The sequence below is a fragment of the Penicillium psychrosexuale genome, assembly GCF_028828465.1.
Source record: "Penicillium psychrosexuale strain IBT 29551 chromosome Unknown utg000002l, whole genome shotgun sequence".
Classification (NCBI taxonomy): Eukaryota; Fungi; Ascomycota; class Eurotiomycetes; order Eurotiales; family Aspergillaceae; genus Penicillium; species Penicillium psychrosexuale.
Window position 1 is genome coordinate 5,400,232 of NW_026643187.1, and position 27,325 is coordinate 5,427,556.

Consider the following 27,325-nt stretch of genomic DNA (forward strand, 5'->3'; position numbering starts at 1 on the left):
GCACCCTGTCGGCCTACTTCCAGATGAAGTCGAAATCCCCTAGTAAGATCCCAGACACAAATCGAGACTTTTTTTGACATATGAGTAAAGCGAATGAGACTTGAGCAATCGGTGCGATGGGTGGAATCATAGTGGGAATAATGGAAAATAAACTTCAGTCAGTTAGTCGATCAAGACAATTAAAGTAGTAACATTGTTATCCAACAATGAATTGTGCCCATCAACCTCGGGCCAATGACCCGAATCGCCACTAGCCGTAGCTTATCTCCTAGCGTCGGGCCGAACTACCAAAAAGCGGATAGCCAAGAATCGAATGACGCGCGGCTTTCTCGTATGTTATAGGCCTGTCGTATATGAACGTTGCTTTTTCCGCTCATGCAGCCCGATCTGCGATCTGATAAAAGTTTCCGAAAGAGTCAATTTCTTCGCACTGCTCCTACCAGAGTAGGCTCTCATCAAGAATGCGACCACAATCGCTCCTCCCGATATTCGGGGTTCTAGCCTTATCAAATGCCCTCTCAGCAGCCCCAAAGAACGTGTCGATCAGCAATGAGAATCACATTTTCAACGTCATCCAGGACTCAATGCGCCAATGGGGATCGTCTCTGCACCACAATGGCGTGTCATTCTTCCTCGCGGCCGTTCCCGCCGGTACGCAGTTCTACCATGGAACCTCCAAGGCCAGTCCAGTGAATGGCACCGAGTGGTTGGCGTTCGAGCCCGAACACGCCATGGTCTTCGCCCGGCCCCGACGTGGCCCCCCGCCACACCTACCACCCAGTGATGATGATCCCGAGCCAGAGGATGGCAGCCATGGTGAGCTGCGGAAGCGTGAACACCATGGCGAGCCAGCTGGTCGCCCGCCGAAGATATTCGATGAGAATGAGTCCGGGTATTTGCATACGTATGCTGCAGCCAAGGATCTCCGCCTTCTGTATCTTGACGGTATGTCTGCCGCCAAGACATCGAAGGGCACGCTCGATTCTCAGGATACGGTTCTGTTCAACAGTTCGTTCGAAGAACCCCCGAGGGGTGGCGGGCAAGAGTACGAACGCGCCAGACTGGCCTGCGAGATGGCCGAGAATGAATGGGAGGGTCGCATTGACGGTGTGCTGCGCATGGAAGCTGGCTTTGAGATTATCCTCTGCAACTTTGAGCGCGATCTAACTACAGTGCGAATCACGCAGGTCAAGGAGGACACTGAGGAACACCGTGGACTTAGGGGTAACCGTGAACACGGTGACCGGGATGGTCCTCGCAGAGAGGGTGAAGACAAGCACCACGACGGTCATGGCGGAAGGAAGGACGATGATGGAAGGCGACACGGCCCCGGTGGCCCCGGCGGTCCGAGGGGTCCTGGTGGTCCTGGTGGTCCTGGTGGTCCTGGAGGTCCTGGAGGTCCTCCCCACGGCGGACCTGGAAACGGGCCCGACTCGTCGCGCTGGATGCGCGCAATCACCGCACGCTACAACGGAATCGGTGGGAATCGAGTGTCGCTGAACTTCAACCACTTCGTGACAGCCTTCTCCTACGACGTAGAACTCTTCCAAGACAATTCAACCCTACCCCGACTTGCCTACCTCTCTCCCGAGGAGCGCGCTGCTATCCGTGTCGAAGTCACAAATCTGGTCTTGACGCATCGTCCTGCCGATGTCTCCGAGGATTGGCAGGCGATTACGGATATGATCGTGACTCGGTACGGCGATGAGCTGTCTTACTTTGCTTCCGGCTGGATTCACTCAATTGAGCGCCTGCAGTCCGAGATTGAGCGTCTTCTGTCGCCGTTCATTGACTACAGTGCGCGGGATGATGTCGCTGAGATTGAGCGTTGTGCAACTCAGTTCTTGCCGCCGTTGTCTTTGAAGAGTGGTAGTATCGCGGCGCATGCTGTCCATGGTGTTGCTCAAAGAATCTGCTCGTCTCTGATTGAGGCTGGGAAGGAGAAGGAGCTTGACTCTGCGGTTCAGGTTCTTCGGGATCTGATCGGTTATCTTGATTGGGCGACGTGGAAGGAGTGCCGGGGTTGTGCAGCGAATGAGATTTGTGTGGTGCCTATTTGGCCGATGGGTACAATCGAGGACTATGATAGTCCAAAGTGCAAGGATGCATCAAATCCATACGACCATCGTGGAGAGAGCTACTGGGGTGGAATGCACCACTGAGTGATTTAATGTGGATCACTAGCCTCTGTTTTAGTTCGGGTTTTCGACCCTCTTCCAGCCAGACTTGAGATTCGCTGTTTGGACATAATTGGTTTATTTCAGGCATATATAACATTTGTTGAGGGTATATACAGAATATAGAACATAATAATGCTCAAGAAGTATGTAGAGTATGTAGAAGGGATTGACCATTTTGTTCGTCATTGTTGTATGTGGCAGTTCCAAAGCAAATCACGGAGTGATATTCCCTTTACATATAAGAAGCAAAATTGGCAAATGGTAGAAAAGAAAATCAGATCCCATCAACGGGAGAATATTTACTGGACGAGACCACCCTTGGCGGAGGAGACGATGGAGCCGACGGTAGTGCCAACGCTGCCAAGGCCGAGAGTGGAGAGAAGTCCCTGAACAGCGCCGTCAACCTTGATCAAAAGGACGGAAACCTCATCCTCGGCGTTGACAGCAATGAAGTTAGCACCAGGGATCTCGGGAACCTTGGACTTGAGCTCAGAGACAGAGGGAGCTACGGCGACGACGTTGCCGATGGGACCCTCAATGGTGGACAAGTCAAGACCGCTGAGGAGACCGACGACAGTAGGCTCAACCTGGACAAGAAGGTTCTTGCCACCAGCAAGGCCGTTCACGTCAGTGATGGAGAGAACGTTTTGTAGAGGGTCGTCGCGCTTGACGTTTCCAGTGATAGACTCAAGGCCGCCAACGATGGAGCCGAGAAGGCTGCCGACCTTGTGGAGGCCGAGGCTGGAGAGCAGGTCGACGACTTCCTGGGTCAGCTCGATGAGTGCAGCGTTGCCATTGTCGAGGAGGGCGGTAATCTGGGTGAGGCCGGAACCGGTGTTCGTGTCGAGCTTGTCGACAGACTCAGCCGTTTGAATGACCTGGCCCACTGGCTTCTCGAGAGCGCTCAAGGGCAGCTTGCTCATCAAGCTCTCGAGCTCGAACTCGGCCATCATTTCGATTTTCGAGGTTCCAGCCTGGTTGAGGATGGAAAGAACCTGGCCAGCACCGGTGGGATCAGGCAAGGTGGAGAATGAGGGAGTTGCGGCGACATCAGAGCCAGAGGGAATCATAGATGTCATCGGTAGAGGCATGCCCGAAGGGATGACACCGGAGGGCAGGCTAGAGGGAACTCCGGAGGGCAAAGAGCCGATGGTACCCGAAGGGATGTTGGCGGGTAGGGCCATAGCAGCAGAGGCCAGAAGGGCGAAGGCGAAAGACTTCATCTTATCGTTCAATGAGTGAAATAAGTTCAAAGACTTGTTTGGTACAAAGGAATGGACGGTGTGGACCGAGATTAAAGAATGACTTGATGGTAAGGAATGACAAGAAGAAAGTTCTTAGAATTCAAACGTCCCGACAAGACGACCCATTTTATATACGATAGCTGTCGGCATGGGATCAGCGTTGATGCGAGTCCGACCCCTCGTCTGTTGACGTCCTTGAGCGTTCTCCTGAGCTAACAGGTCTTGAAAGGGGACCGCTCATGTCGGAAATGAGACCGATGGGAGAATGGAGCAGTATCGTTCCTGTTTCATCGGCCAAGACGGAGGTAAGCTTCACGCTGAGTGGCTAACAAAGGCGCCCCCACACAAGATTGGGTCCGGCACATATTGCTAGCTCCGCTATAAGCTTCGTATGAGGTCCATCCTCATTAGCCACTTTGCAGATCGTTCACTCGGTGCAGGAACAAAGCCCAGGAGGGTCCCCACTCTGGCTGTCAGGATGCGGCCAAGATATCGATGGAATTCTCGTCTTTATGGGTCAAATGCAGATCACTTATGAGTCGGGAAACCCCCTGGTCGAGGTATAAAAGGAAGCATCCGCATTAGAGGGTAAATTGCCGTATATTCAGCTTAGCCTTCAAAATTCTCCGCACTCCGTAGCCTCACGACAATGAGGATTCCGAGCCCAAATTGTGATTGATCGAGTCTTGTGCAGCGAACCCTGAAAAGTCAAGCTGGGATCGACACGACTAGTACAACCGTGCAGATCGGAATCACCAATCATTTGTTGGTATCCTGCGCTAAGGTAACTTGAGATCAGCACTCTGTCCGCCAGAAAAGATTGTAAGAAGAAGGTTAAACCCAACGTAGGCAACACTAAGGTAGATTGCAATCTCATTCCTCCATAGTGGGTCGAAATGTCAAATAGTCCAGTGGGGCCGTGATTCCCGTCAGTTGCGTTGAGTTCTTTGTTTGCACCCCGAAAAACGGCAGGATTGCTGGTGATGATATCATCGTCGTGTCGGGTAGTGACAGGGGATCGACAGGGGTTACCAAAGTCGCGGGCTAACATGGATGTAGGTAGATGTTCACAGGTACTGCGAAGGGGCAGAGCGGCCAAAGGTCTTGGAACCAGGTTGGAACAGCATACTATTAGTAAGAGATGATTTAGAGAAAAAGTCCCATTGTCGTAGTGTCACGATTCGTTGTTACAGGGAGATTACAAAATCCGGGGAAGCGGGTCTGTGGGTTCACGATAGAATCAATACAACTTCATTTTCTTCCTTGAAAAAAAAAAAAAAAAGGTGGCCTTCCCCAATTTTGTGTCACAAGTGATAGGCAGATCTACTCGTCTAAACCAACCGCTTAACGGGATATATACACATGCGTTGTTAGCGAATCTCGACTCGGTCCTACCCCAAACGAAGGGACCAGGCGGGCCAACACCTGTTAGGATTCCTTTGTTCTTTGAGAACTCGCCCTGGCTCGAACGCACGCTCTCTCAGGTTCTGGCGGTCAACGGAAGGTACAGCCTTGGGCCCAGAGACTGCACCAACGGTCATATTCCACTGAGCTAAGTGGGGCTTGGGGTGAAATAACTGCCCGTTCTGTTCATCATAACAGAGCCTTTTTTTAATCTTCCTAGTGATTTGATTGGCTGGATCTTGTTCTTCTCAGTTAGGTAATCATGAAGCTATTCAGGTATTTGACCTTTGCCCGCTCTGCCCCCTCACCCCTCGCATACGTACTCCTGAGTCCTTACTCCGTAGTGTCACAGTGTCAACCTTCCAAAGTTGTAAATCTGAATATTCAATAATGTGAAATGACATGTATGTAATGACATGGATGTATCCAGGGAAGATAGTCAGGGGAGACCGTCAAATTAAACTTTGAGAGGGTCCGGGATCTCAGGGGTAAACTCACAGCACCTTTGGATCAGCACCCGGACATGCATTTGTTACTTTGATCTGCTTCTCGAAGCCAGGGTCTTACAGGGGAATATATGTATGTTGTGTATGAATTTGGAAATAATTTTATACAACTCTACCCTGATATATACATGTGTGATGAGCCTTCACGACCGTGCGAATTCTCAACCTCTCGGCAATGAATTACTACTTAGCAGGACAAAATCTTAGCGGCAGCGGCTTCAGCAACCACCATGACAGCAGCTTGAATGTTACCGGTCGGGAGATCGGGATGGATACTGGCGTCAACAATGAACTGAAAAAAGGGTTAGTATCATCTTTCGAGCAACGAAACATTCTTGACTTACAAGGTTATCCACTCCATAGACCTTGGTATTGGTATCGACAACGGAAGTGCCGCCCTTACGGCCATCATCGGTACCCATCTTCGCAGTGCCAGTGTAGTGGATACCAGCAGTTTGAGACCCCAAGATGGCTGAGACATTGGTGTAAGTCTCAAGCTCAAACCCGGTAGATGGAGCGGTGATGTTGTTGACCATCTTCTGAATAAAAGTGCGGGCGGCCTTCCGGTCAGCAGCGGTCTGGAGGTAGGGCGACTTCACAATGACAGTATTTCCGCTGGCGTCAAGTCCCAGGACACCGGACGAGGTGAGGCCGTGAGTCATGTACGTGGTGATGGTTACCACGCCCTCATCAGTGGGCGCGCACGAGCCCTGGTAGTACTGGGTGTGGCCATCAATCTCCTCCGAGGTGAAGAAGATCATGCGGTGCTTGCCCTGGGTCAGTACACCGCTGTGATTGCGGTAGAGGGAAATATCACGAGAGTCGGTTCCGTTAAGGACCCCCTCGTAGTCAACAAGACCAAATGAGGCGTTGGTGTTGAAGACGATCGAGAAAATGGGGTGGTCCTTCAGACCGACACCAACAGGCAGGTCAATCCACTGGGCCTTGGGAGGAACGGTAACTCCGCTCTTCTTCGCAGTCTCAATCTGGGCCTGGCCACCAATACCAGAGTTCCACAACAGACGCGGAGTAGATAAAGCACCGGAAGCCAGCACCACGCGACCATGTGGGGCAATAGTGATGATCTCAGAGCCGCCCGAGGCAGTCTGCACCTCGACGCCAGTGACCTGACTACCGGAACGGACCAAGCGAATGACTTTAGTTTGAAGAGCAAGGTGGAAGTTATCTAGCTTGGTAGCATCGGGTAGATATGTGCGAACAGGGCCAGCACGCATCTGGTTCTTCACGTTCCAGGCCGGGTAGCTGTAGACCTGGTGCTTCTCATTCGGCTGGGCGATCATATCCACCGACTTCCAACCAAGACCACCAAGGAACTTGGACAGCACACCGTAAAGAGCCTGGTCATATCGCTTGCCGTCGGCAGAAGGCAGGATGGTTCCGGGGTTGCGCTTGTAGAGTCGGTCTGCAGCCGACTTGACATCCTTCCACTTCCAGCCCTTGGGCCACTTGTCATCGAAGTCGCGGGCTGGTGGGTGGACAAAGACCATGTAGTTGACTGTTACACCACCGCCGAGCACACAGGCAGCAGTACCAGCAGTGTCGGTACACACATACTGGTTCCAGACATCGAGCGAGCCGATGTCAGCCGACAGTCCCGGGAGATCGATGGGAGTCAATGAGTGGTCCCATGTGAGGGTCTCATTGTTTCCGGTGGCCACCGTTGGTCCGACACCTCGCTCAAGGAGCAGAACTTTCTTTCCTGCCTGGGCGAACTTCTCGGCGCTGATGATTCCGGAAGGGCCACCACCGACCACAATATAGTCATAGGTGTGATTCTGGAAGACGGAAGCGGAGGCAGCTGCTGTAAAAACAGAGAGAGAAATGGCTAGAGAGCCAGCTTGGAAGATCCTCATTTTGACGTGTACGAGGGAATAAGATCTCTCTATGAAATCCCGATCTATAAATCTTGTCGGGGGAGTTGGCCATTTTAACTGTTCCACAACGAGTCCGTCACACCGGTACAGTCAAACTCGGTGGATCAATTGTTGAAGACTTGGCACGCGAGCGAAACATGGCGAAACATGGCTCCTCGTGGGTTTAATTTCGTCGAATGTCACCGATTAGGTATAGTGCGATCAGATAAGAGAACTAACTTTTCTTGTTCCTGAACCAGCCCACCGGGTGAACATCTGGAATTTTCTGGGTTCTTGTCTGATAATCATAGAGAAAACATAGCACGCCTTGAAACTACACTATACTTTGTTGTACGCCAAATTAGGTATGTTGGCCTTGAAGTTGTAGCGCTTAAAGTGGCGCTGTTTTAAGAAGTCTCGGACCGAACGTGCATCCACTTCAATCATTACTTTGATTCAGTTCTCGGAGTAGACATACCGAAAGGGTCTGTGTTCCACTCATTCTTCCGGGATAGGGTTTCCCCAGCCAAGTCTGCCGCTGACGTAGAGATAATAACCTCGAGCTTTAGCTATATTTTTCTGAGCTTTGATTAGTGTATCCCATGGAAGAGGCGTCAAGAAACAGGGCATTGATCAAGTTCCCTTTCTCTCTCAGCCACCGTCCCACATATACCTTGGTACTTCTATTGTAGATACTGGTATGTCACAAAGTTCTAGAACACTTACCAAGTGGATAGTGGATATCATGAGAATTCCTAACGTCCTTACCAAGCATTCAATAAGCAGAATTGCCGCGAGACCCACTTCGATTAATCATGCATTATCAATTTAGGGAAGTAGTAACAACCTGAGGGTTCCATCCAGGCAAGCTCATACTTTCCAGTCGGCATGTTTTTCTCCCGCGCCGAAATTCTGCTAGACATGCTGACCCACACAGAACGGGGCGAAGCTGTCAGATATGCTATGCTGTACTCCATATATCGTAGCAGTTATATCCTCGCCTTTCCAGGAACATCCGGTTGGCTCGGATCGTATCGCGATTCAGTGATGGTAGTAGTGCCGACAATAGGCCGAACCATGAATTTCCTTTGAAACACATCTTCGTTTCATATAGTAAGGGGCGAAGCTTGCATAGTGACCCAAGAGAATATCGGCAAATGGACAGATAATCGGCTATTGCTAATAATGCAGGCATCAATGTAAAACTTAGAAATATGAGTGGAGGGCCGCTTATAAGCTCGCGTGATCATTACCTTTGTTAGGAAACCAGGATTTGAGATATATATCTCCAAAGTTCACTGTATAGGCTCTTGTTGCTGTACGTCTCGACTAAAGCCTTGCTCCCCACCATAACTTTCAATGAGTACGGGCTTGTGTCTGACTCAATTCAATCAACAGAGAACTAGTTGGAGACATACACTAGGTATAGCATAGAACATGACGTCATATGCTATGAGCTTGTGGTTTGAGTTGAACAAGTCCATAATCAGTCTCTAACTATGACAGTGATCAATATATACGGACTTATTGCTATTGTCAGCAACACACATTGAGATATTGAGGGTTTTGTAAATTCCCGCTTGAATATGGGACAAGATGGGGAAGAGGGGGTCAACAAAAGAGTGGGGCCAACCGTTGCGGGAGCTCAATCTCCAACATCCCTTGTACCGACCAAGGCGAGATCACGCTTGAGATCACTCTCCTCTAGGAACAAAATGGCGGGGTCAGCCGGCCGCCTTATACCGGCATCTTCACGCACTCTTCTCCTCACCTTCGACGCGTTCGGCACCCTCTTCCACCCGCGTCTCCCCGTCCCCGAGCAATATGCCGCGACCGCGCACCAATTCGGATTATCGCGCACTGCCGTCACCCCGGACAAACTTGAAACCGCCTTCCGGGACACCTTTCGTGCGCAGTCGCATCAGTACCCGAATTACGGTCGCGCGGAAGCTCTTCGAGGTCAATACGGGGGGCCGAGGCAGTGGTGGGAGGAGGTGATCAGAGGGAGTTTCAAGCGTGTTTTGGCTGCTGAGGATGGAGAGACGCGCCCCGGAGGCCCAGAAGAGCATATCCCTGATCGCATGGTGGAAGCCCTACTAGATCGATTTGCTGGTTCCGAGGGGTACGCGCTCTTTGACGATGTGCTACCCTTCTTCCGCCGAATGCGCAAACTAAAGGCCGCGCATAAGTGGTCGTTTGATAGGATCATTGTGGGCGTGGTATCGAATTCGGATGACCGGGTGCCCGCTGTGCTGAAGTCGTTGGGGCTGACAGTTGGTGATGTGCGCGCCGACCAGGATCGATCGAGTATGGATCTTCCTGGGTTTGAGGGACGAAGTATCAACAACGATGCTGCCGGGGAACACGTTAAAGATCATGCAAACCGCAACTTAGACCTCGATATCGATATGGTCATTACGAGTTATGAGGCCGGTCAACCGAAACCTCATCGCTTGATCTTTGACGTGGCGAGACGGCAGGCTCTAAAGGTTGCCCGCCCATGGTTGACCAGCAGAACCAAATTTAGCTCCGTGCATGTGGGGGATGATTTTAAAAAGGATACTCAGGCTGCAAGGGATGCAGGCTGGGAGAGCTACTTGCTTGTTCGAGATCATGTTAGTTCCAATGAGTTTGACTCGAAGGAACTTCCAGATCTCCTGAAGTTTGCAGATAAATTGGAGCTTTTTCCATAAAAGCACTGGCCACAGCGAGCAGATTAACAGTTGAACTTGAACAAAGTCAATCATGGACAATTTCATGTCGAACCACAAGTCAGGGAAATACCTACGAAGTTCCCCGAGCTCTAGGGAACATCACATGCCCTAAACTGATACAGCGACAACATACGAAATCCTTGACAGACCATGCGTCTGTGCTCCTCACCCTCGGGCTTCAGCATGATGCTTCACTTCCTGAAACACACCACACCGCTTTTCTCTACATTAGAGCTTCCTGGCACCGATGACCTGGATGGTTTTGCTTCTCCACAAACACTCAAAGCGCAATCTCGAGGCCAGCCTCAAAAATCATGCCGGTTTCGGGCTTGGTTCATTCGCATCCACGACAGGGTCTATTCTTTCGGACTGCCTACAGCACCGAAATCAATTGAAAATAGCTGCCCGAACGGCCTCGCTCGATTTGTTGACGTCAATGTGGTTGGTTGTATTGCTCTATTTATTACTGTGGAGGAGCACAAAGTAATAGGAAGTAACTATGTGGTGGATATCTAGATAGAAAAATTATATTCAAAAAGATTGTATATCTAGTTAGCTATTCCATTTCTTTGCGAGGCTGCATCCTCCATTCAAGATAGAGATCAGCTGCTCTTTTATACAAGGCGATACCGAAAATGGCTAGTTCAGGTCCGCCATATACACAACCAATCAAATTCCCGCACGGCGTACACCCCGCATATCCGGTGCGGACAAGACACCGAACTGCGCTTGGAACTCCGTCCTGGTTCACGAATTGGTCCTGCTTCATTACCTCGAAATTTATCGCAGCCCTAAAACTCGACGCGGAAGTCCCACTCTGCTTTGACATTCAAGATGGAAGGCGTTCAAAAGCCACAGGGGTCTGTTGTAATCATCGGAGCTGGTACTCAAGGTAGACGTCTTGCGCACATGGTAAGTGCTGATATTCAAGACCATTAACATCTGTCTTGGTATTAACGTGTTGAAGTGGTCGAGCCGAGGCGGCACCGTCCGTCTGGTAGATCCCCAAGAGCAACAGCTTCAAGATGGTCTGAAGTACGTGGAACAACTTCGTGCGGATGCTACCAACCACGAAGGGGATTGGGGGAAGATTGAGACATCCCAGCCCTCTTCTTTGCAATCTACACTGAAAGATGCATGGCTCGTTGTTGAGGTACGACTTGACTCTTTACCGATAGGACTCATCCATTGACACAGCTTGACAGTGTGTGCCGGAGAACTTGGACCTTAAGCGAAAAGTTATCACTCAACTTGATGAGCTTGCACCCGAAGGCACAATTATTGCTTCGAACTCGAGTAGCTACGGAATCTTTGAGATTATCGAGGGCATGAGCTTGAAGAACAACAAGAGAGTTATGAGCGCGCACTGCTGTAGGTGACTATGACTATATGCTAAATGGAATACTTCGCTAATACCTAGTGTCAGATTGGCCACCAGAAACATCCGGTAATGCCTATTCCAAATTATAGCCTTTTCTTCAAATTGCTAACTTGGGAGTCAGCAATTGAAATCATGGGCCACAAGGATAGCGATCCTAAGCTGATTGAGCTCGTCTTGGAGCAATGTAAAGAACATGGGTTCTCGCCTTTCTACGTCAAGAAAGACTCTGTCGGCTATATATACAACAGGTGAGTTATTCTTCTCTCTCTATTACTACACGACCAGGTTTCTAACAATGTTCAAGAATCTGGGCTGCTATCAAGCGAGAGACTCTACTCACATTGTCCGAGGGTGTTGCCACACCCAAAGAAATCGATGCTATTTTCAAAGACGTCTTGAAGACGCCCAAGGGCCCATGTGAACAGATGGATGTTGTCGGCTTGGATGTGGTGTTGGACATCGAGAATCACTACGCCGAGTCTCGGAGCGGGATTCCTACAGAGCCGCGAGACTACCTTCGGGAGATGGTTCAAGGTGGAAGTCTGGGTGTCAAGAATGGCCGGGGATTTTACGACTATGAAGAGCAAAAGAAGTGAATGTTTCTATAGACTATATTGATCCATTCCATCGTTTGATATGAAATGCCCTCTTATAACTTAATAGTGAAGTCCCACTATAACCATCGAATCAGCTCTCAGATCCGCTTGGTACCTCAGCATCATTGGTCTAGTGGTAGAATTCGTCGTTGCCATCGACGAGGCCCGTGTTCGATTCACGGATGATGCACATCTTTTTTTTGCTTTTCTTCGTTATAGAGCAGAAAGAGAAATACGTAGTTTTCTCGCCTTTAGAAAGGTCGTTAGAGAATTATGCAAGCTAAATCGTTGATTGAATGACTATGTAGCGGATCTATCATGAACAAAACGCCTAATGCCCAAATCCATGTTACCCTAACCCCGGGAAATCAATCCCATTCCATTCCATCATAACATAACAAGGCAAATCCGTGCCCATGCAGAAAGAAAGACATCAAAATTCATCATCCACTCAGTCCCATTGGCCCTTATCCAACGCACCCAAACCACCACCAGTATGCTTACCCAGCAACTTGGCAATGTTGGACCCCCCGCTGCGCTGCTTGATGCGGAGCTCCTTTTCACGCTCACGCTCACGCGCAGCTGTGTATGAGTTGACGGCACCGCCCTTCTTAGGACCCGAAGCTGCAGGTTTGGTGACACGGTTGGAGGTGGTCGAACTACTGGAAGATGAAGAGCCAGATGTAACACGACGTAGAAGTTGAGGAGGGCGGAATCCAATATGACCCTCTCCACCGCTGCCGCTGTAGAATGCAAGCTTGGAGTTTGCAGGACCAGAGTTGGTGGATGTGGCGGAGTTGGACGATGCTTGTCGGAGGAGTGCAAGGCGGTCGACCACGACTCCGCGCGTGCGGCGTGGGTGGCTGGGTTTGATGAAGGTATTATCCGATTGCGGTTGATCGTCATCGGCTTGGGCTTCTTCCGCGCCGGGAGTTTCATCATCTCCTTGCTCGTGTTCTGCCTCATCAAGTGAAGCATCGTCCTGGAAGGAGTCGTATTCGAAGGTTTCAGTGAGGAAGGACAACGTTTCGCGGATCTCTGCTATTGTGGCTGGTTTCTTCGACATTGCGCTGGCAGGGGTGCGACGGAGGCGAGGCGGCAGACGATTGGTTGCATCTTCAGCTGATGGCTCGAGAGGGCGCTTGCGACTCTGACCATCGCTCGTCGCATCATTCGACTGCTCTCCTGAAACGGGAGCCTGCGGAGTTTCTGCTTGGGAGCCGTTCTCTTCTTCCTCTAAGAAGTCGATATTGAAGTCATCATCAATTTCGCGATCCTCAACTGCCTTGAAGAATGCTGCCTTCTTGGGGTTGTCGGCAATCTCGCCGATTTTCTCGTCTGCAAGCAGAGCGCGGCGCATCTTAGCGAACTCGCGCTGCTTTTCACGACGACGAGCTAGGAGCTCATCATCCGAGTCATCAAGATCAAAGTCGTCATCCACGTTTTTGCGACGACGGAGGGCTCCAGTGGTGATGTCTCTCATCAATTTGGCGACATCTTTCTCATCGCGGTTGCGGTCGTGAATCCTATAATAATGTTAGCATCTTCTCATTGAAAATATATCAAGTTTTAACGTACGCGTTGAGTGCGGCCAATTGCTTCTCATCAACCACCTCGCCACTGTTGTCATTGATCATTTGGCGATCAATGGCATTTTCTTCGCCATCGCTTTCGTCACTGTGACCTCCAAGGCCTGCGTACTCATCTTCAGATTCTTCGGCTGCCTCATCGATAATATCTTTCGCCTTGCTGGTTTTCTTGTCGTATTGCATAGCATGATTCTTCTTTACAGCCTTATCTTTCTTCATCACGTTGAAAGCGTTGGCGTCGATTTCAAAGTCACCTTCGTTATCATTCTCGACTTGAAGAAGTTCGCTTGCACGTCCTCGCCGCAACATTTTGCGCTTGCGTTCAGCAATGGGCGATTGAGTTTGACCCACAAGGACCGTGTCGATGGTAGACATGGGTGGGGTAGCCTTGAATCTTTTTGCAGGATCGAATGGTGAGAATACAAAGCCCTCATCCTGGGTTGGGTCGGGCAGCTGGGATTGGGAAAACTCCGAGAAGGCATATGGCGCAGGCGACTCCGATACTCGGGTCACACTCTGCGTGTAGGTCTCCATAAAGTATTTATCCTGGGTCTGCGGCTGGCTGTCCGGAACAAGAACCTCCGAATCCTCCTTTCGAAGTTGAGGAACAGGCTGACCAGGGTCTGGGAGAGAGAATGGTATGGTGGCAGATTCTTCTTGGGTGCCAACGCCATTGCCATCCAATGTGGAGGCAAATGCCTGGGTGAGACCTAGGGCCATATCGCCTAGTGTGCCCATGCCAAGGAAGTTGGGTCGTTCGACGGATTGCGGGACAAAACTCGGGGCTCTCACAGGCGTTGAGGGTGCTTGTAGTTGATCATCATCTTCGTCATCGCTAACTACTAGAGTTCGTCGCTTCCGTCTCAGGGCAGGCATCTCGTTCTCTGCATCTGAAGGAGCGACCTCACTCTCGTTATCAGCCGAATCGTTGTCTTCATCGGCCTCCTCTTCACCGAGATCCCCGCCACCATTGACGCGCTCGTTTTCTTCCTCTTGGTCATCTTCATCGTCTGCTTCGACATCACCCTCCTCATCAGAGCCGGAAAGCTCGTAGTCATCATCCCCTTCTTCATCGTCGTCACCGTTGGCCTTCTTCAAAGCAGCTTTCTCTAGTCGGCGAATTTCATCTCCCTCCTTGCGCGCTTTCTCGACAAGGTTTTCCATATCATCTTCCATCGCTGCACGCTCCTCGGCTGTTTCAATGACAACTCCCTTGGACCTGAGCTCATCCAGCCGCTCCTGGCGCTCCTTGGCCGCTTGCTGTCGGGCCCGCCATAATAGATTTGCGGAAAGCTCTGCGGAGTTCATGGAAGCCATTTTTCGGGTAGGAGATGTCAGGTGTGCCAATGCCTTGAGCTTGGTCATAGAGGGGTCTTCCTGTGCCTGTCTGGTAGGCAAGTTTTCGAACGCGGCAATGCCACGGCACTTGCCAGGGGATGTTATCACCTCAAGATCGCTATCGGAATCGTCTGCGTCGTTCTGGTGCGCAGCAACCTCTTGTCTGGAAAGCAGCACGCGGATAGGTCGTTGTGTCAGTGTTCGGAAAACTCTCTTCGATTCGGCACCCTCGGATTTGAATTCGGGTACAGAGGCCGAGACATCTTGAACTGGAGGGCCCTCGAACAATTCAGGATACTGATTTGGCGCCATGAGGACGTTCGGATCAGGCAAATCTTCATTGTCCGTATCCATATCCATATCCACATCCGTTGCTTCAATTTGAGCATGCTCAGAATTAGCGGTCGACTTAGTGGCATCCAAATGGCCGAGAACTGGAGAAGTATGCGGAGTGTCTTCGGTTTTGTTGCGTAGTTCTCCGTCAGAGGAATTTTGTGATCCGACCGCTGACGATGAGTTTGCCGCGAGCTGCTCGACCGGGGGATCGGGTTGCATAAAGTTGAATTTTGCGAAGAGGCTTTCCTTGGTGATCTTCTTTATTGTCTTGGCCTGGTGAGCTAATTGCATGTTACGGCTCATTCGCTGAGTCTCCTGCTTCATCTCATCCAGTGCCTTTTTGCTAGCTTTCCGGGGCTGACGAGCCTTCTGGGAGAGCTTGCTGGCAGAACGAGGATCATCAGCACCGCTCTCCTCGCCTGAGACTATCTGTGAGCTGAACTGTTCCAGCTGAACTTTTCGGATGGCCTTCTTGGTTTCGGCATCGGCCTTCTCGCGCTCCTCACGTTCCTTGCGCTTTTGGGCAACAAGAGACAGGAAACGGGCGTTTCCTCTAGGCTTCTTCCCTGCCGCATTTTCTGTGTCTTCGTTTTCGGTGTGTGGATCGTCATGCGGTTCGCCTGGAGAGGATACAAAGAGAGGAGAGTCGGCTCTTAAACGGGAAGGGGTTTGGCTCGTTCTGTTGTAGGGCTTGGGGGAGTTGGTTGTGGATTTGTGCTTTCTCCTCGGACCGGCCGTAGGTAGATCATCATCACTAGATTCGTCGCTGGGTGTAGGTTGTGGTTCTGTCTGCTGTGGCTTCTCGCCCTGTTCTTTTTCTGATCGGAAAGCCTTTGACACACGGGCAAATGCAGAATTTCCGTCCTCAGTTTCAGCTGACCTGGCATTACCCTGTAAACGAGCAGCCATACGGCCTTTTGGTCGGAAAACCTCATCCGCACTGGCTGATTCGTCTGAGTCGTGCAACAGGTCATTCTCGCGTGCATTAGCGTTCCGGACTAACCCACGGCCTAGATCAAGCTTCGAGACAGCATCTGTTGACTTGGCAATTTGAGTATCGTCCTCCGAATCGCTATCGAATGCCGCCATCATAGCCTTGATCTTCTGGCCAGGAGTGATAATGTTCGGCGAATCGCCCGCGGGCGACACGGAACGCGTCGACCGTGGTGTGGATGGCGAGGACATGGCGCGAATATTATGGTGAATTATGGTGTGTCTTAGGAATTAATTCCCATACTGATATCAATTGTACTTGGAGGCAATCCTTAAGACGTCCAAGGTTCAGAATGAGGTGGAGTGGACGCTAGGTTCAAGGGCACATAGTCTGAACGCGAGGCGCGTTCCTCGCGTTGCTAGGTCATACACGTGACCTTATCTTACTTATCGCCTCATTTCTCTCAAGCGGACGTTAATTGATTATGGATATTTATTGTTACAGTGATTATGGAGATGAGTTGCAAATGATATTTTCTCTTTTTAATCTATTTTTGCGGGTTTTTATTATTTTCGAATTATCTCTTCCGGTAGATGAATGCTGCGCTCCTAACATCGACCGGAGTATTGCTCATGCTGCAAGCTTGATGCCATTTTCTGAATAGACGCCGAGACCACCCATGGACTCCTCAAAAATCGCGCAAGGAAAAACAAAAAACAAGGCAAAGATACAATACAATTCGGGCAAGGCTTTAGGCCAGTCACCGGAAAGAAATGTACACTTGTTCGGGGAATAATGGAATCTCATAACCAGAGAATCTTTCTCACACGTAGTAAATCGGTTCACCAAACAACAGACTGAACTGAAGAGCAGGAAAAGACGGCATTTTCGAATCAGACTAGATCTCGATGTCGATGTCCATATCCAGCGCTGCAATGTTCTCGTCATCGGTGTTGCGGTAAGTAATCATGAAGCCGTTCTTGGGCTTCTTTGTAGTTATGCGAGGGGCGGAAGCTCCCTTTTGCACGGCTTTTGCGGGGGTATCTTTTTGATTGTCCACAGGAGCGGCGTCGGCAGCAGCGGGTTTGGGTGTTCCGTTGACATCGTGGTGAGTTTTCGCCACGGTTCGCACGCGCATGAAGGGATTCGGGGCAGCCTCTCCACGTGCAACAGCCTCGGCTGCCTTTCTAGCGGCCTTTCTCTCCTCCAGCTGAGCACGGCGAACGTTCTCAATGTTAAGCTTCTGGTTGCGAAGGTTCATCAAGTGGACTCGTTCGGCTTCCGATAGACCCCTATCGACCTCTTTCTTGACAAGGCTTGTTCCCCAGGATAGGGTCGGATTGACCATTTTCTGCAGTTCTGCGTCGATTTTCTCGGCCTCCTCCATGTCTCCGTTGACCTTGGCGAATTCTAGGTTTCTTTCGAGTTCGAGCCGGTTGAGCACGTTCTTCTTGTGGTCGAAAGCACCCTGGCGACGGAGTTTCTCGTTCAACTCCTCCCGAGTGAAAGTATGGTTGAGGAGACGGTTGATATCAGCGACCTTGGACTCAACCTTGCCCTTTGTAGCCAGCTTGCAATCCTCAACAGCGAGAGTCTGAACGTAACGGCGGTACTCGGCCTAATTGACTGTTAGTTGGCTTCCAAGCTTCGAAGGGAAGGAACAAACCTCAGTAAGTGGAGAGTTGGAGAAAGTGACAAATGGGAAGTCCCTGACAGACTTTCCATGTGCCAGCTTGACATACTGATCCGTGACAAATGAGCGGCCGTTTTCGCCCTCCAAGGCGTACGGCTTGCCCTGAGAGATTCCTAGGGAAATGTCAGCGCGCACAAACAAGCGAGGCAGCATAAGTTCTTACCAGTAATCAGGCCCAGGCGATATTCATTCTGGCCGGTCTCCGGGTGCGGGCCAATGCTCAGCCGAGCGTAGCAGCCAATCATAGCATTCTCAAATCCAGGGTAGAAGCAAACTTTGGCAAAGTTATTACGTCCAATTTGAGCGCGTCGAATTTCGCGAAGCTCGGCGGGCGGGTCATCCTTGGGAATCGCAGCAGACTGGCCAACGCGGTCATCCAATTCAAGATCACTCTCGGCATCAGCATCTTCATCCGAAATATCAGACCCCATGGAGCGCGAACGGCGGCGCGACTTTGTAGGGTCTCGGCGACGAAGTTCATCCCGCTTGCCCTTTTGCTCACGCTGGCGCTTGTAGGCCTCGATGGCTCCGGACGTTTCTCCTACTTTGCGACCACCAAGAGTGGTCTTCTGGCGCGAGCTCTTGCGCTGGTTGTCGTCCAAGCCGGCGGACCCTGCCTTTCGCTTGGCTTTCTTGGCTGCTCGTGCTTCCTCGCGCGAGCGAGATGCTAGAAGGCGGCGTAGAGCCAGATCTTGGTTGTGGCGATCGACTTGCTGGGCACGTTCGGACAGGGTTTCCTCGCGCTGGATCTCAGGCATGGCCATGATGTCCTTCTTATCCTGGGCCGAGTAGTACAACTTTTCATATGGGAAAATGGGGCGATCCGCATCGTTGTCATCCGAATTGTCGGCCTCTGACTCGGACTCGGACATGGGGGCGGACTGAAGCGAGTGACGAGATCCATCGTCAGATCTAGATATATTGTCAGGTCAATGAGACTCTTGGCTATCAATATGGAGGGGCACTGCTCACACTTCACCCTCGGATTCATCCTTGGGCTTGCGCGATCGGCGGCCCACTGATTTAACAGTTCCTTTGCGACCCATGGCTGCAGGTGAAGTACGGTCTTGGGTGTGTGAAGAAGCTGAGTGCGCTGGTGATTTGGGGGGTGGTGAAGTTTCCTCCTCAGAGTCACCCGCCAACGCGAGCAGCTCGGCATCCAAATCGTCTGCCATTGTGAATATCGAACGCAGTTATACCCTCTCAACAGAACTCAATCAATATGAGACCTATAACAACAGGCATTCAACAGCACTATGACAATAGGAGTATTCGTACTCCTATAGACTTCTTCCCTCCTTTCCAGGAGTCGTTCCAAAAATGGAGAAGTAGGCAAGAGGGGCGAACGGTGGCCCAAAATGCCTGTTCTGAATGAAGGAATGTCCCAAATTTGACAGACTCTCTGTATAAGGGACAAAGGGAGTACGGAATGGAGGATATCGTAAAAAAGCACGTCGATGGTCGTCGCAAGTTGGCCTTAGCCGTCAACTTCATGACGTTCAATGCCAAGCCCGATATTAGGCGCGCGGTAGCGAGAAGGCGGTCTAAGCGACGAATGCGCGACCTCCGAGCTTCGTACCTCGAATCGCCTTCATTAGTAGCCTAATTTAATTCCTCGATGTTGTCTTTACCTATTCTGCGCAGGAGCGCCTTGTCGCATTGCCGATATTCTGCATCGGCAGCCACTCCCATTTTCCTTGATTTCCTCGTGCCGTCAACATTTAAGCATGGCCAATGTCGGCAGGCGTCAACTACCGCCGGCACCCCCGGCGGCTCCAAACCTCTATATGTTCTCAGCAAAGAGCAACGGGAATTCATGGATGGCGCCCTGCGAGTGAATCAAGCCGGCGAACTCGCCGCGACGCTGATCTACAAGGCGCAAACGCCTCAGATCGTCCGCTCATACCCGCACCTCCGACCCTTGATGAAACACATGTACGACCAGGAAGCAGGGCACCTCAAGACCTTCAACCATCTCATTGCCAAGCACCAGATCCGTCCGACTGCTATGTATCCGGCATGGGAGGTAGCGGCCACATTTTTGGGTTGGTCGACTGCGGCATTGGGTCGCGAAGCTGCGATGGCGTGCACTGAGGCCGTGGAGACTGAAATTGGATCACACTACAACGACCAAGTAAGAGAGATTTTGTCCTGGGAGGCTGATGCCGAGAAGCGAGGGGAGGAGCTGGATGAGGAACTCAAGGAAATGTTGGCCACATTCCGGAGAATTCGTGACGAGGAACTAGAACATCTCGACCATGCGGTGGCCAACGATTCAAAGGAAGCGAAGCCCTACGATCCGCTCGTCGATGTCATTCGTTTTGGATGCAGGGCCGCTATCAAGATCAGCGAGAAGATCTGATCTGGTAATTTGGAACGCATGTGCTGGGGTTGCCCTGCCATATATATATTGTGCCGTCTAGGACCATGTACTATACCGACTACTTCTCTCAGTATTGCTTGCTATACTAAACATTGTACATTCTAATTGCCGGTTATGTGCCCGATCTAATCTATCACTCGCCGCAGGGTATCAATAAATAACCGCCTTCGCTAGGCTCATGGTCTCTGACTTTTATCCCCAGTGTGTGGCCAGCACCGCTCATTCATCAATGAGCTCTCGCCCCAAGTAATCCACGAAGTTTTGGGTGAATCTCACAACCTGCTGGTAGACCTCCTCGAATCCATTAGCACCCCCATAGTAAGGATCATTCACCACCTCACCACCGCCAATGCGCTCGTGCAGTTTTCCACCCTTGCCGAAATCGCCAAATAATCGCACCTCAGCAACCTTCGCATCCGCCCCGTATGTACCGATAGCAGCATCCACATGCGACCGCGTCCTCCTTGAACTTGGCTTGTTGTCTGTCTTCCTCTGCAGAGTCGCAATGACGGAGTCGCGCACATCCTGCAGCTCGCGGAGATTGGACTTGTCCATGGCGAGGAGGTAGTCAAAGGTGAGGAAGTCTTCCCTTGTCACTTTTCGGGCGGCATGCTCGTAATCGTGGATTTTATGGCGGCGCAGCGTAGCCATGGTGCGGGAGTCGGGCGGTTCGAGGCTGTGATAGGCGGCTGTACCAGCGGAGTCAATCTCACCGATGGAGGGGTGGGCGCCGGCCAGGTTACGGAACACTCCTTCGGCCATGGGGGAACGACCTAGACAGGATTAGCATGTCGTAATAGCGGAGAAGAACCGAGTTGATGACGAACAGATGTTTCCCAGGCAGACAAATAACACTTTAGCAGGCCGCGCATTCGAGTCGGAAGCCATGGTGGGGTAGCAGGGATGACAATGGAATCTTGATTTTAAGATTTTCAAGATATGCGGAGCAAGGAAATATATGCAGAACTAAGAATCAAAGCAGGCGACAGTATACAATTTTCATGAGGGTCGAGTTTGGGTGCAAGGCGGGGGACATAGACCCTGGTTGGGGTCTCCACCCCTGGGAGAGCCATGGATATACAACCGTTGTCTTCATTCGACGTTGACTTGCATTGCTACACATATGTTGTACATCATAAAGCAGGAACAAGCAAGAAATGAGTTGTAGATTGGCAGCTGTCTTTTTTATTTTTATTTTTTTCTTCCAATTAAAAAAAGAAAAGACAGTAGCCCACTATGTCACCTCCAATGACCTCAGATCTAAAAAAAGAAACTGATGGCTGAGGGTGGATGAGCCACAAGTGACAAGCCCGTGTGGCTGAGTTCCAGTCAGTTGGCCCAGTAACACCGTCCAAGTGGAGTTTCGTGGAGTTTCTCCTCTTCAACAACCCGTGGCTCACTGGTTTCAGCACATCCAGGGTTCCTGAATTGCAATATCATTAGGGCTTTTATTTCTGAATCGGAAGAATCTGTTCCCCCCTCCTGCCCCCGACATCTCTACGGTGTATACAGGCCTAATCAGTGTACGGTATCTCCACAAGGCACACAAGGCAGTGCGGAGCCGCAAAGACACATCTGATTCGCCCCAGATCCACCATCATTGCCGGAATCAAAGGCGTCGTAAACAACAGTGCGGCCAAGCCGGAGTTATTCCACATTTTTTTTTAAAGCTGTTCTTCTTCACCCTCCGCGCGGTCTTGTGACAACCCAAAATACATATACGGAGTATCATCTCCTTATATCGAATTTCGCTTGCGATCTCCCTTCTGAAACAACGCCGAGAACTTGCATACGTCAATTGGACTAGTGATTCCTCCCGCTGACGCTTAAATCCCACTCAGCGCTCCTAGCGCAATCTCCAACAACCCTGTTACGCACTTGGGGCGGGATAATTTCGCTGAACTCCATTCTAAGGCCCCAGCATTATGGCCTACAATCGTGTGGACGCCGGTCAGTGCTTCTCTAGTTTTATTGGACCTTTCCTCCTCCATTTCTCTTTCTTTCAGCTTCCCCGCGTATTCTCCATCTTTTTGAACTGCCGAATCAGTGCTGGTCATTGATTCAATGGTCTCAGTACGATTTGCGCGATCAAATCATTGCTACTCAAGCCCTTATTGAGGAATCTTCTACGTCGCAAAACTAACAATGCCGTCAACAGACCCGTTCGGAGACGAGCATACCTCGCCTATCTTGCATCCCTCCCATCTCACCGGATACAGCCATCGCCCTCCTTCCCCAGGGCAACCATTGGAACCTGGCTACCAGCTCTCGGACAACCCATATACATATGCGCCCCAGTCGCATCTTGTGATGCCATCCAGTGATCGCTTGGCCGAACAACCTACTGTGAGTATTACGAGATAAGAGCGAAAATTGCTACAATCAGTACTGATTATCTACCTAAAAAGTACTCGGTCGAACATGTTGATAGCTCTTATGGCCATCATCCCGCATACGACGCACAACGTCCCTATCCTGGTCACGAGTATTCGCTTGACCCTGAAGCCCATCACGACGCCTACTATACCCAACCCTACGAGCCGACACACACCCCACACGATGATTATGATCTAGGCCAGTACCCAGAGGGAGGACAAACTCCCTTTGAAGCTGACCAGCCCATCCTGCAAACGGGCGAAAACCCCTTCGGGCCGGACCCGTACACCGAGTTCCATGATGAACCGCGCCCGACGCCCAGCCCAGCGCCTATTCGCCGCTGGAAGACGGTGAAAGAAGTCCAACTTTTCAACGGCAACCTCGTCCTTGATTGCCCCATTGCGCCGCGACTGCTCAGCCAAATACCCCACGCAGAGGCCCCAGGTCGCGATGAATTCACGCACATGCGATATTCGGCAGCGACATGCGATCCTGCTGATTTCTTCGAAGAGCGGTTTACCCTCCGTCAGAAGCTTTTCGCAAAGCCTCGCAACACCGAACTGTTCATTGCCGTGACCATGTACAATGAAGATGACTTCCTTTTCGCGCGCACAATGTCCGGTGTGTTCAAGAACATTGATCACATGTGTTCGCGCACAAGCAGCAAAACGTGGGGCAAGGATTCGTGGAAGAAGATTGTAGTCTGTATCATTAGCGACGGTCGTGCCAAGATCAACCCCCGGACGCGCGCTGTGCTGGCAGCCCTGGGTGTGTACCAGGACGGAATTGCGAAGCAACAAGTCAACGGAAAGGACGTGACTGCGCATATTTACGAGTACACCACTCAAGTTGGATTGGAGGTAAAGGGCACACAGGTGCATCTCAAGCCTCGATCCGGGCCGCCTGTGCAGCTGATTTTCTGCTTGAAGGAAAAAAATCAGAAGAAAATCAATTCTCATAGATGGTTCTTCCAAGCTTTCGGCCGTGTCTTGGATCCCAACATCTGTGTCCTTTTGGATGCGGGTACCAAACCTGGTAGGGACTCGATCTATCACCTCTGGAAGGCTTTCGATGTCGAGCCTATGTGCGGTGGTGCATGTGGTGAGATCAAGGTCATGCTGTCTCACGGCAAGAAATTGCTGAACCCGCTGGTGGCTGGTCAGAACTTCGAATACAAGCTCAGCAACATTCTCGATAAACCGCTTGAGTCTTCATTCGGTTTCATTACTGTGCTGCCTGGTGCATTCTCCGCCTACCGGTTTGTCGCACTCCAGAACGACAAGAACGGACAAGGTCCACTAGAGCGATACTTCCTAGGCGAAAAGATGCACGGTGCCAATGCCGGTATCTTCACAGCCAATATGTACTTGGCTGAGGATCGAATCCTGTGCTTCGAGATTGTCTCCAAGCGGAAGTGCCGATGGCTTCTTCAGTACGTCAAGTCATCGACTGGTGAAACCGACGTGCCTGATCAGATGGCCGAGTTCATTCTCCAGCGTCGTCGTTGGCTGAATGGCAGTTTCTTCGCTGCAGTTTACGCCATTACCCACTTCTACCAGATCTTCCGTAGTGATCACAGCTTCATTCGCAAGTTTATGTTGATGATTGAGTTCGTCTATCAGACAATTGCGATGATTTTCGCGTGGTTCGGAATTGTACGAATCTCCCCATCATTTTTTTTAATATATGCTAACACTCTGCGCAGGGTAATTTCTTCTTGGTCTTCCACATCTTGACAACATATTTGGGCTCAGATGATCTACTGGGTACTGCTGGCAAAGTTCTCGGCATTGTCTTTGAGTGGCTATACTTGGCAACTCTCGTTACGTGCTTCGTTCTAGCTCTCGGTAATCGACCCGGCGGATCAAACAAGTTCTACATGACCATGGTATATTTCTGGATTGTGATCATGATATACCTTGCATTCGCTGCCGTCTTCGTCACGGTCAAATCAATCCAGACAGAGGTCGAATCGAACACCTTTACGGTCAGCCAACTGTTCACCAATAAGACGTTCTTTTCTATCATCGTCTCCCTTGGATCGACCTATGTCATGTGGTTCCTCGCCTCATTCATCTTCCTGGACCCATGGCACATGTTCACTAGTGTAAGTGACCATATGGATCTAATTTTGTTGAATCTTCTAACATCCTCCAGTTCATTCAATACATCTTGCTCACGCCAACCTACATCAACGTCCTCAACATCTACGCCTTCTGCAACACCCACGATATCACATGGGGTACTAAGGGAGATGACAAGGCCGAGAAACTGCCCTCCGCGCACCTCAAGCCCGGCGGTAAGGTCGACGTCAACATTCCACAGGACGACGGCGATCTGAACGACCAGTATGATGCGGAGCTTGCCAAGTTCTCCATGAAGCCCCCCAAGGAGATCACAGTTATTTCCGAGGAAGAAAAGCAAGCCGACTACTACAAGGGATTCCGCAGTGCCGTCGTGCTCGCCTGGGTATTCTGCAACTTTGCTCTTGGTGCCGTTGTTCTGAGCGCTGCCGGTTTGGAAACCTTCGACGACACATCCACTACCAGTTCCGACGATGCGCAGACCGAACGCTCCATGATTTACATGGAAGTTGTTCTCTGGAGTGTTGCTGGTCTTTCAATGTTCAAGTTTATGGGTGCAATGTGGTATCTGGTTGTTCGTATGGTGAGTTGTCTTCCTTGCAAGGTTTTTTTTTCATCACGTACTAACATTATATTCTAGTTCCGTGGCGTTTGATTCAGCGAGCTCTTAAACATGATGATTGTGTTCCTTTGCGCCAATGCTATGTTTTCATATATCCCCTGATTTTATCCGGATTTGGTCTTGGTTACAATACCACGGCGGGCCCGGTCTGGTACGCAAATGAAAATGGAAATGGAAATGGAAATGTAATATGTTTGATGACTTCCCAGCGATGTGTTTTTCGTCCTTTGTGACATGCGGAATGACATGATATCGTGATCCGTCTGGTTTGGTCTTTTCTTTACATCTCGACTTGGTGCATCCTTTGCATGTGCTTGCCCTTGCATATGTATCCTTGGGCTCATGCTTTTGCTTTTATTTTATGGCGTGGAATTTGTGTACTCTATCTGTCGATATGGAGGAGAATATTATTTCCGCCAATTCTGTGTTCATTGCAAAGAAACTGTATTTTTGTAGGTCAACCCGAAGCATCACATGAACCACGCAGTAAAAGTCAGGGTTTAGTTTTGCGAGGTTTCAATTATTGAATATAGTGATATCCTTCCATTAACTATGAACTTCCCTATGAGGTACCAAAAAAGCATCGTCCAACAAGTGTCTAGTGCACCAAATACACTGACACCAAATATATCAGCACCAACTCCGTAACCCAAATCGAAAATAACTTCAAGAAGCCTGATTCTTAGAATGCACACATAATGCAATCCCTCCAAGTACCAGCCCCATCCCCAACCAAGTCTCCTTCGCAATCACCTTGCGGTCAACATACCACTCCCCAAGAACCGTAAACAAGAACGCACTCGAGTTTGCCAGCGGCACAGTCAAAGAAAGTTCTACACAGCAATGCGTTAGCAATTCCGCACCCCAAACGGCAACACTAGAACCTAAGAGCAAAGAAAGCCAATAGCACTCACCATGTTTCCCAACAAGCAAAAAAAACCAAATACTGCCCGTGAGGTTGATAACCAAGGGAATCGCATACGCAGGCGTACGGAGCAGATTAACAACCGTCCAGAAAATAGAAACAATCTTCGCCCGCAGCCACGACTGCTTCACCGGACCTCCGTGTCTCCACGCCGGCATGGGCACATCGTCCTCGTCCTCGTCTGCGCCGCCTTCCCTGTCTTCCGTATCGCGGCTCCCGCTCTGTTCAGCAAGTCCAGCATCCGGACCCGCGGTCTTTGGTTTCCGGTTCACGTCACTGCTCGTACTCCGCCTCGGCACATCGGCACCGGAGTCGCTGTCTTCTTCTTCCCGAGAGAGTAATTCCTGTGCCTCGCCCGCGTCTGTGAACCCGGCTCGCGCCGAGTCTTGTGAGCGTCTTCTTCTGCGCGCTGAGGTGGTTGAGTCGTTTGCTTGCTTCGCTTGTCGGGCGTTGAAGTCTGCTGCTGCGCGCCGGATAAAGGGGGTTGTGAAGCCCCATGCGACGCCGACGAGGAGGAAGGAGAGCACGTAGTTGAAGACAGAGGGGGCGGGTTCTATGGGAATTCCGGGATCTGGATCCATGTTGGTGTTTTGGGACCTCGAAGGGTGTCTAACGATTGGTTGGTTTGTTGCGCGGTGTTACTGCGGCCTTGACGTTGATGCAGATGTGTCCGGACCGTTGGTCTGTGCGTTACTGATAAGACGGATAAGGTTTCTAGTGACGATCCTTGGATCTATAAAATGGATCCAACGGTTGGAATGCTTTATTTTAACCACAGTAGATTGATATAGTATTGAAGAGACTGAGTAAAATGATAAGATATTAGACTGGTTCGCCTGTTAGGGTTTCACACCGTGGAGGCTTCAATCACGTCTGAATGAATCGACGAATTGACCAGTCAATTGCCAACAACCCACAGCCAACAACCCACATATAACGGACAACGGACAACGGACACAGACAATACATAACAACCAACAACCAACAGCCAACAGACAACAGACACAGACAACAGACAACAGACAACAGACAACAGACAACAGACAACAGACAACAGACAACAGACAACAGACAACAGACAACAGACAACAGACAACAGACAACAGACAACAGACAACAGACAACAGACAACAGACAACAGACAAC

General features: G+C 50.6%; 12 protein-coding genes across 12 annotated transcripts; 6 read left to right on the forward strand and 6 right to left on the reverse strand.

Moving 5' to 3' along the window:
- Positions 1 to 461: 461 nt before the first annotated feature.
- Positions 462 to 2,162, forward strand: N7518_003195 (uncharacterized protein; the record flags this gene model as incomplete). The annotated part of the gene is made up of 1 exon (XM_057184122.1): positions 462 to 2,162. One exon carries the CDS (start codon positions 462 to 464, stop codon positions 2,160 to 2,162), a length of 1,701 nt encoding a protein of 566 aa, XP_057045572.1.
- A 317-nt stretch (positions 2,163 to 2,479) lies between these two features.
- N7518_003196 (uncharacterized protein) lies at positions 2,480 to 3,403 on the reverse strand (the record flags this gene model as incomplete). Its single annotated transcript, XM_057184123.1, has 1 exon — positions 2,480 to 3,403. One exon carries the CDS (start codon positions 3,401 to 3,403, stop codon positions 2,480 to 2,482), a length of 924 nt encoding a protein of 307 aa, XP_057045573.1.
- Positions 3,404 to 3,672: 269 nt separating this feature from the next.
- N7518_003197 (uncharacterized protein) lies at positions 3,673 to 3,990 on the forward strand (the record flags this gene model as incomplete). Its single annotated transcript, XM_057184124.1, has 2 exons — positions 3,673 to 3,729; positions 3,847 to 3,990. The coding sequence occupies 2 exons, from the start codon at positions 3,673 to 3,675 to the stop codon at positions 3,988 to 3,990; spliced, it is 201 nt and encodes a 66-aa protein (XP_057045574.1).
- Positions 3,991 to 5,521: 1,531 nt separating this feature from the next.
- Positions 5,522 to 7,208, reverse strand: N7518_003198 (putative cellobiose dehydrogenase; the record flags this gene model as incomplete). The annotated part of the gene is made up of 2 exons (XM_057184125.1): positions 5,522 to 5,626; positions 5,679 to 7,208. The coding sequence occupies 2 exons, from the start codon at positions 7,206 to 7,208 to the stop codon at positions 5,522 to 5,524; spliced, it is 1,635 nt and encodes a 544-aa protein (XP_057045575.1).
- A 1,715-nt stretch (positions 7,209 to 8,923) lies between these two features.
- On the forward strand, positions 8,924 to 9,901 carry N7518_003199 (uncharacterized protein; the record flags this gene model as incomplete). Its single annotated transcript, XM_057184126.1, has 1 exon — positions 8,924 to 9,901. The coding sequence occupies one exon, from the start codon at positions 8,924 to 8,926 to the stop codon at positions 9,899 to 9,901; it is 978 nt and encodes a 325-aa protein (XP_057045576.1).
- Positions 9,902 to 10,756: 855 nt separating this feature from the next.
- N7518_003200 (3-hydroxyacyl-CoA dehydrogenase family protein) lies at positions 10,757 to 11,899 on the forward strand (the record flags this gene model as incomplete). Its single annotated transcript, XM_057184127.1, has 6 exons — positions 10,757 to 10,834; positions 10,890 to 11,075; positions 11,128 to 11,293; positions 11,343 to 11,369; positions 11,425 to 11,551; positions 11,608 to 11,899. The coding sequence occupies 6 exons, from the start codon at positions 10,757 to 10,759 to the stop codon at positions 11,897 to 11,899; spliced, it is 876 nt and encodes a 291-aa protein (XP_057045577.1).
- A 451-nt stretch (positions 11,900 to 12,350) lies between these two features.
- Positions 12,351 to 16,347, reverse strand: N7518_003201 (uncharacterized protein; the record flags this gene model as incomplete). The annotated part of the gene is made up of 2 exons (XM_057184128.1): positions 12,351 to 13,425; positions 13,478 to 16,347. The coding sequence occupies 2 exons, from the start codon at positions 16,345 to 16,347 to the stop codon at positions 12,351 to 12,353; spliced, it is 3,945 nt and encodes a 1,314-aa protein (XP_057045578.1).
- A 647-nt stretch (positions 16,348 to 16,994) lies between these two features.
- Positions 16,995 to 18,964, reverse strand: N7518_003202 (RNA polymerase-associated protein; the record flags this gene model as incomplete). The annotated part of the gene is made up of 4 exons (XM_057184129.1): positions 16,995 to 17,714; positions 17,763 to 17,902; positions 17,953 to 18,701; positions 18,762 to 18,964. 4 exons carry the CDS (start codon positions 18,962 to 18,964, stop codon positions 16,995 to 16,997), a joined length of 1,812 nt encoding a protein of 603 aa, XP_057045579.1.
- Positions 18,965 to 19,407: 443 nt separating this feature from the next.
- Positions 19,408 to 20,151, forward strand: N7518_003203 (demethoxyubiquinone hydroxylase family protein; the record flags this gene model as incomplete). The annotated part of the gene is made up of 1 exon (XM_057184130.1): positions 19,408 to 20,151. One exon carries the CDS (start codon positions 19,408 to 19,410, stop codon positions 20,149 to 20,151), a length of 744 nt encoding a protein of 247 aa, XP_057045580.1.
- Positions 20,152 to 20,391: 240 nt separating this feature from the next.
- ltpA (tyrosine protein phosphatase LTP1) lies at positions 20,392 to 21,060 on the reverse strand (the record flags this gene model as incomplete). Its single annotated transcript, XM_057184131.1, has 2 exons — positions 20,392 to 20,945; positions 21,000 to 21,060. The coding sequence occupies 2 exons, from the start codon at positions 21,058 to 21,060 to the stop codon at positions 20,392 to 20,394; spliced, it is 615 nt and encodes a 204-aa protein (XP_057045581.1).
- A 1,257-nt stretch (positions 21,061 to 22,317) lies between these two features.
- On the forward strand, positions 22,318 to 25,287 carry chsA (uncharacterized protein; the record flags this gene model as incomplete). The annotated part of the gene is made up of 5 exons (XM_057184132.1): positions 22,318 to 22,518; positions 22,581 to 24,203; positions 24,254 to 24,655; positions 24,706 to 25,215; positions 25,273 to 25,287. 5 exons carry the CDS (start codon positions 22,318 to 22,320, stop codon positions 25,285 to 25,287), a joined length of 2,751 nt encoding a protein of 916 aa, XP_057045582.1.
- A 633-nt stretch (positions 25,288 to 25,920) lies between these two features.
- N7518_003206 (uncharacterized protein) lies at positions 25,921 to 26,760 on the reverse strand (the record flags this gene model as incomplete). Its single annotated transcript, XM_057184133.1, has 2 exons — positions 25,921 to 26,087; positions 26,169 to 26,760. The coding sequence occupies 2 exons, from the start codon at positions 26,758 to 26,760 to the stop codon at positions 25,921 to 25,923; spliced, it is 759 nt and encodes a 252-aa protein (XP_057045583.1).
- Between the last annotated feature and the right edge of the window lie 565 nt (positions 26,761 to 27,325).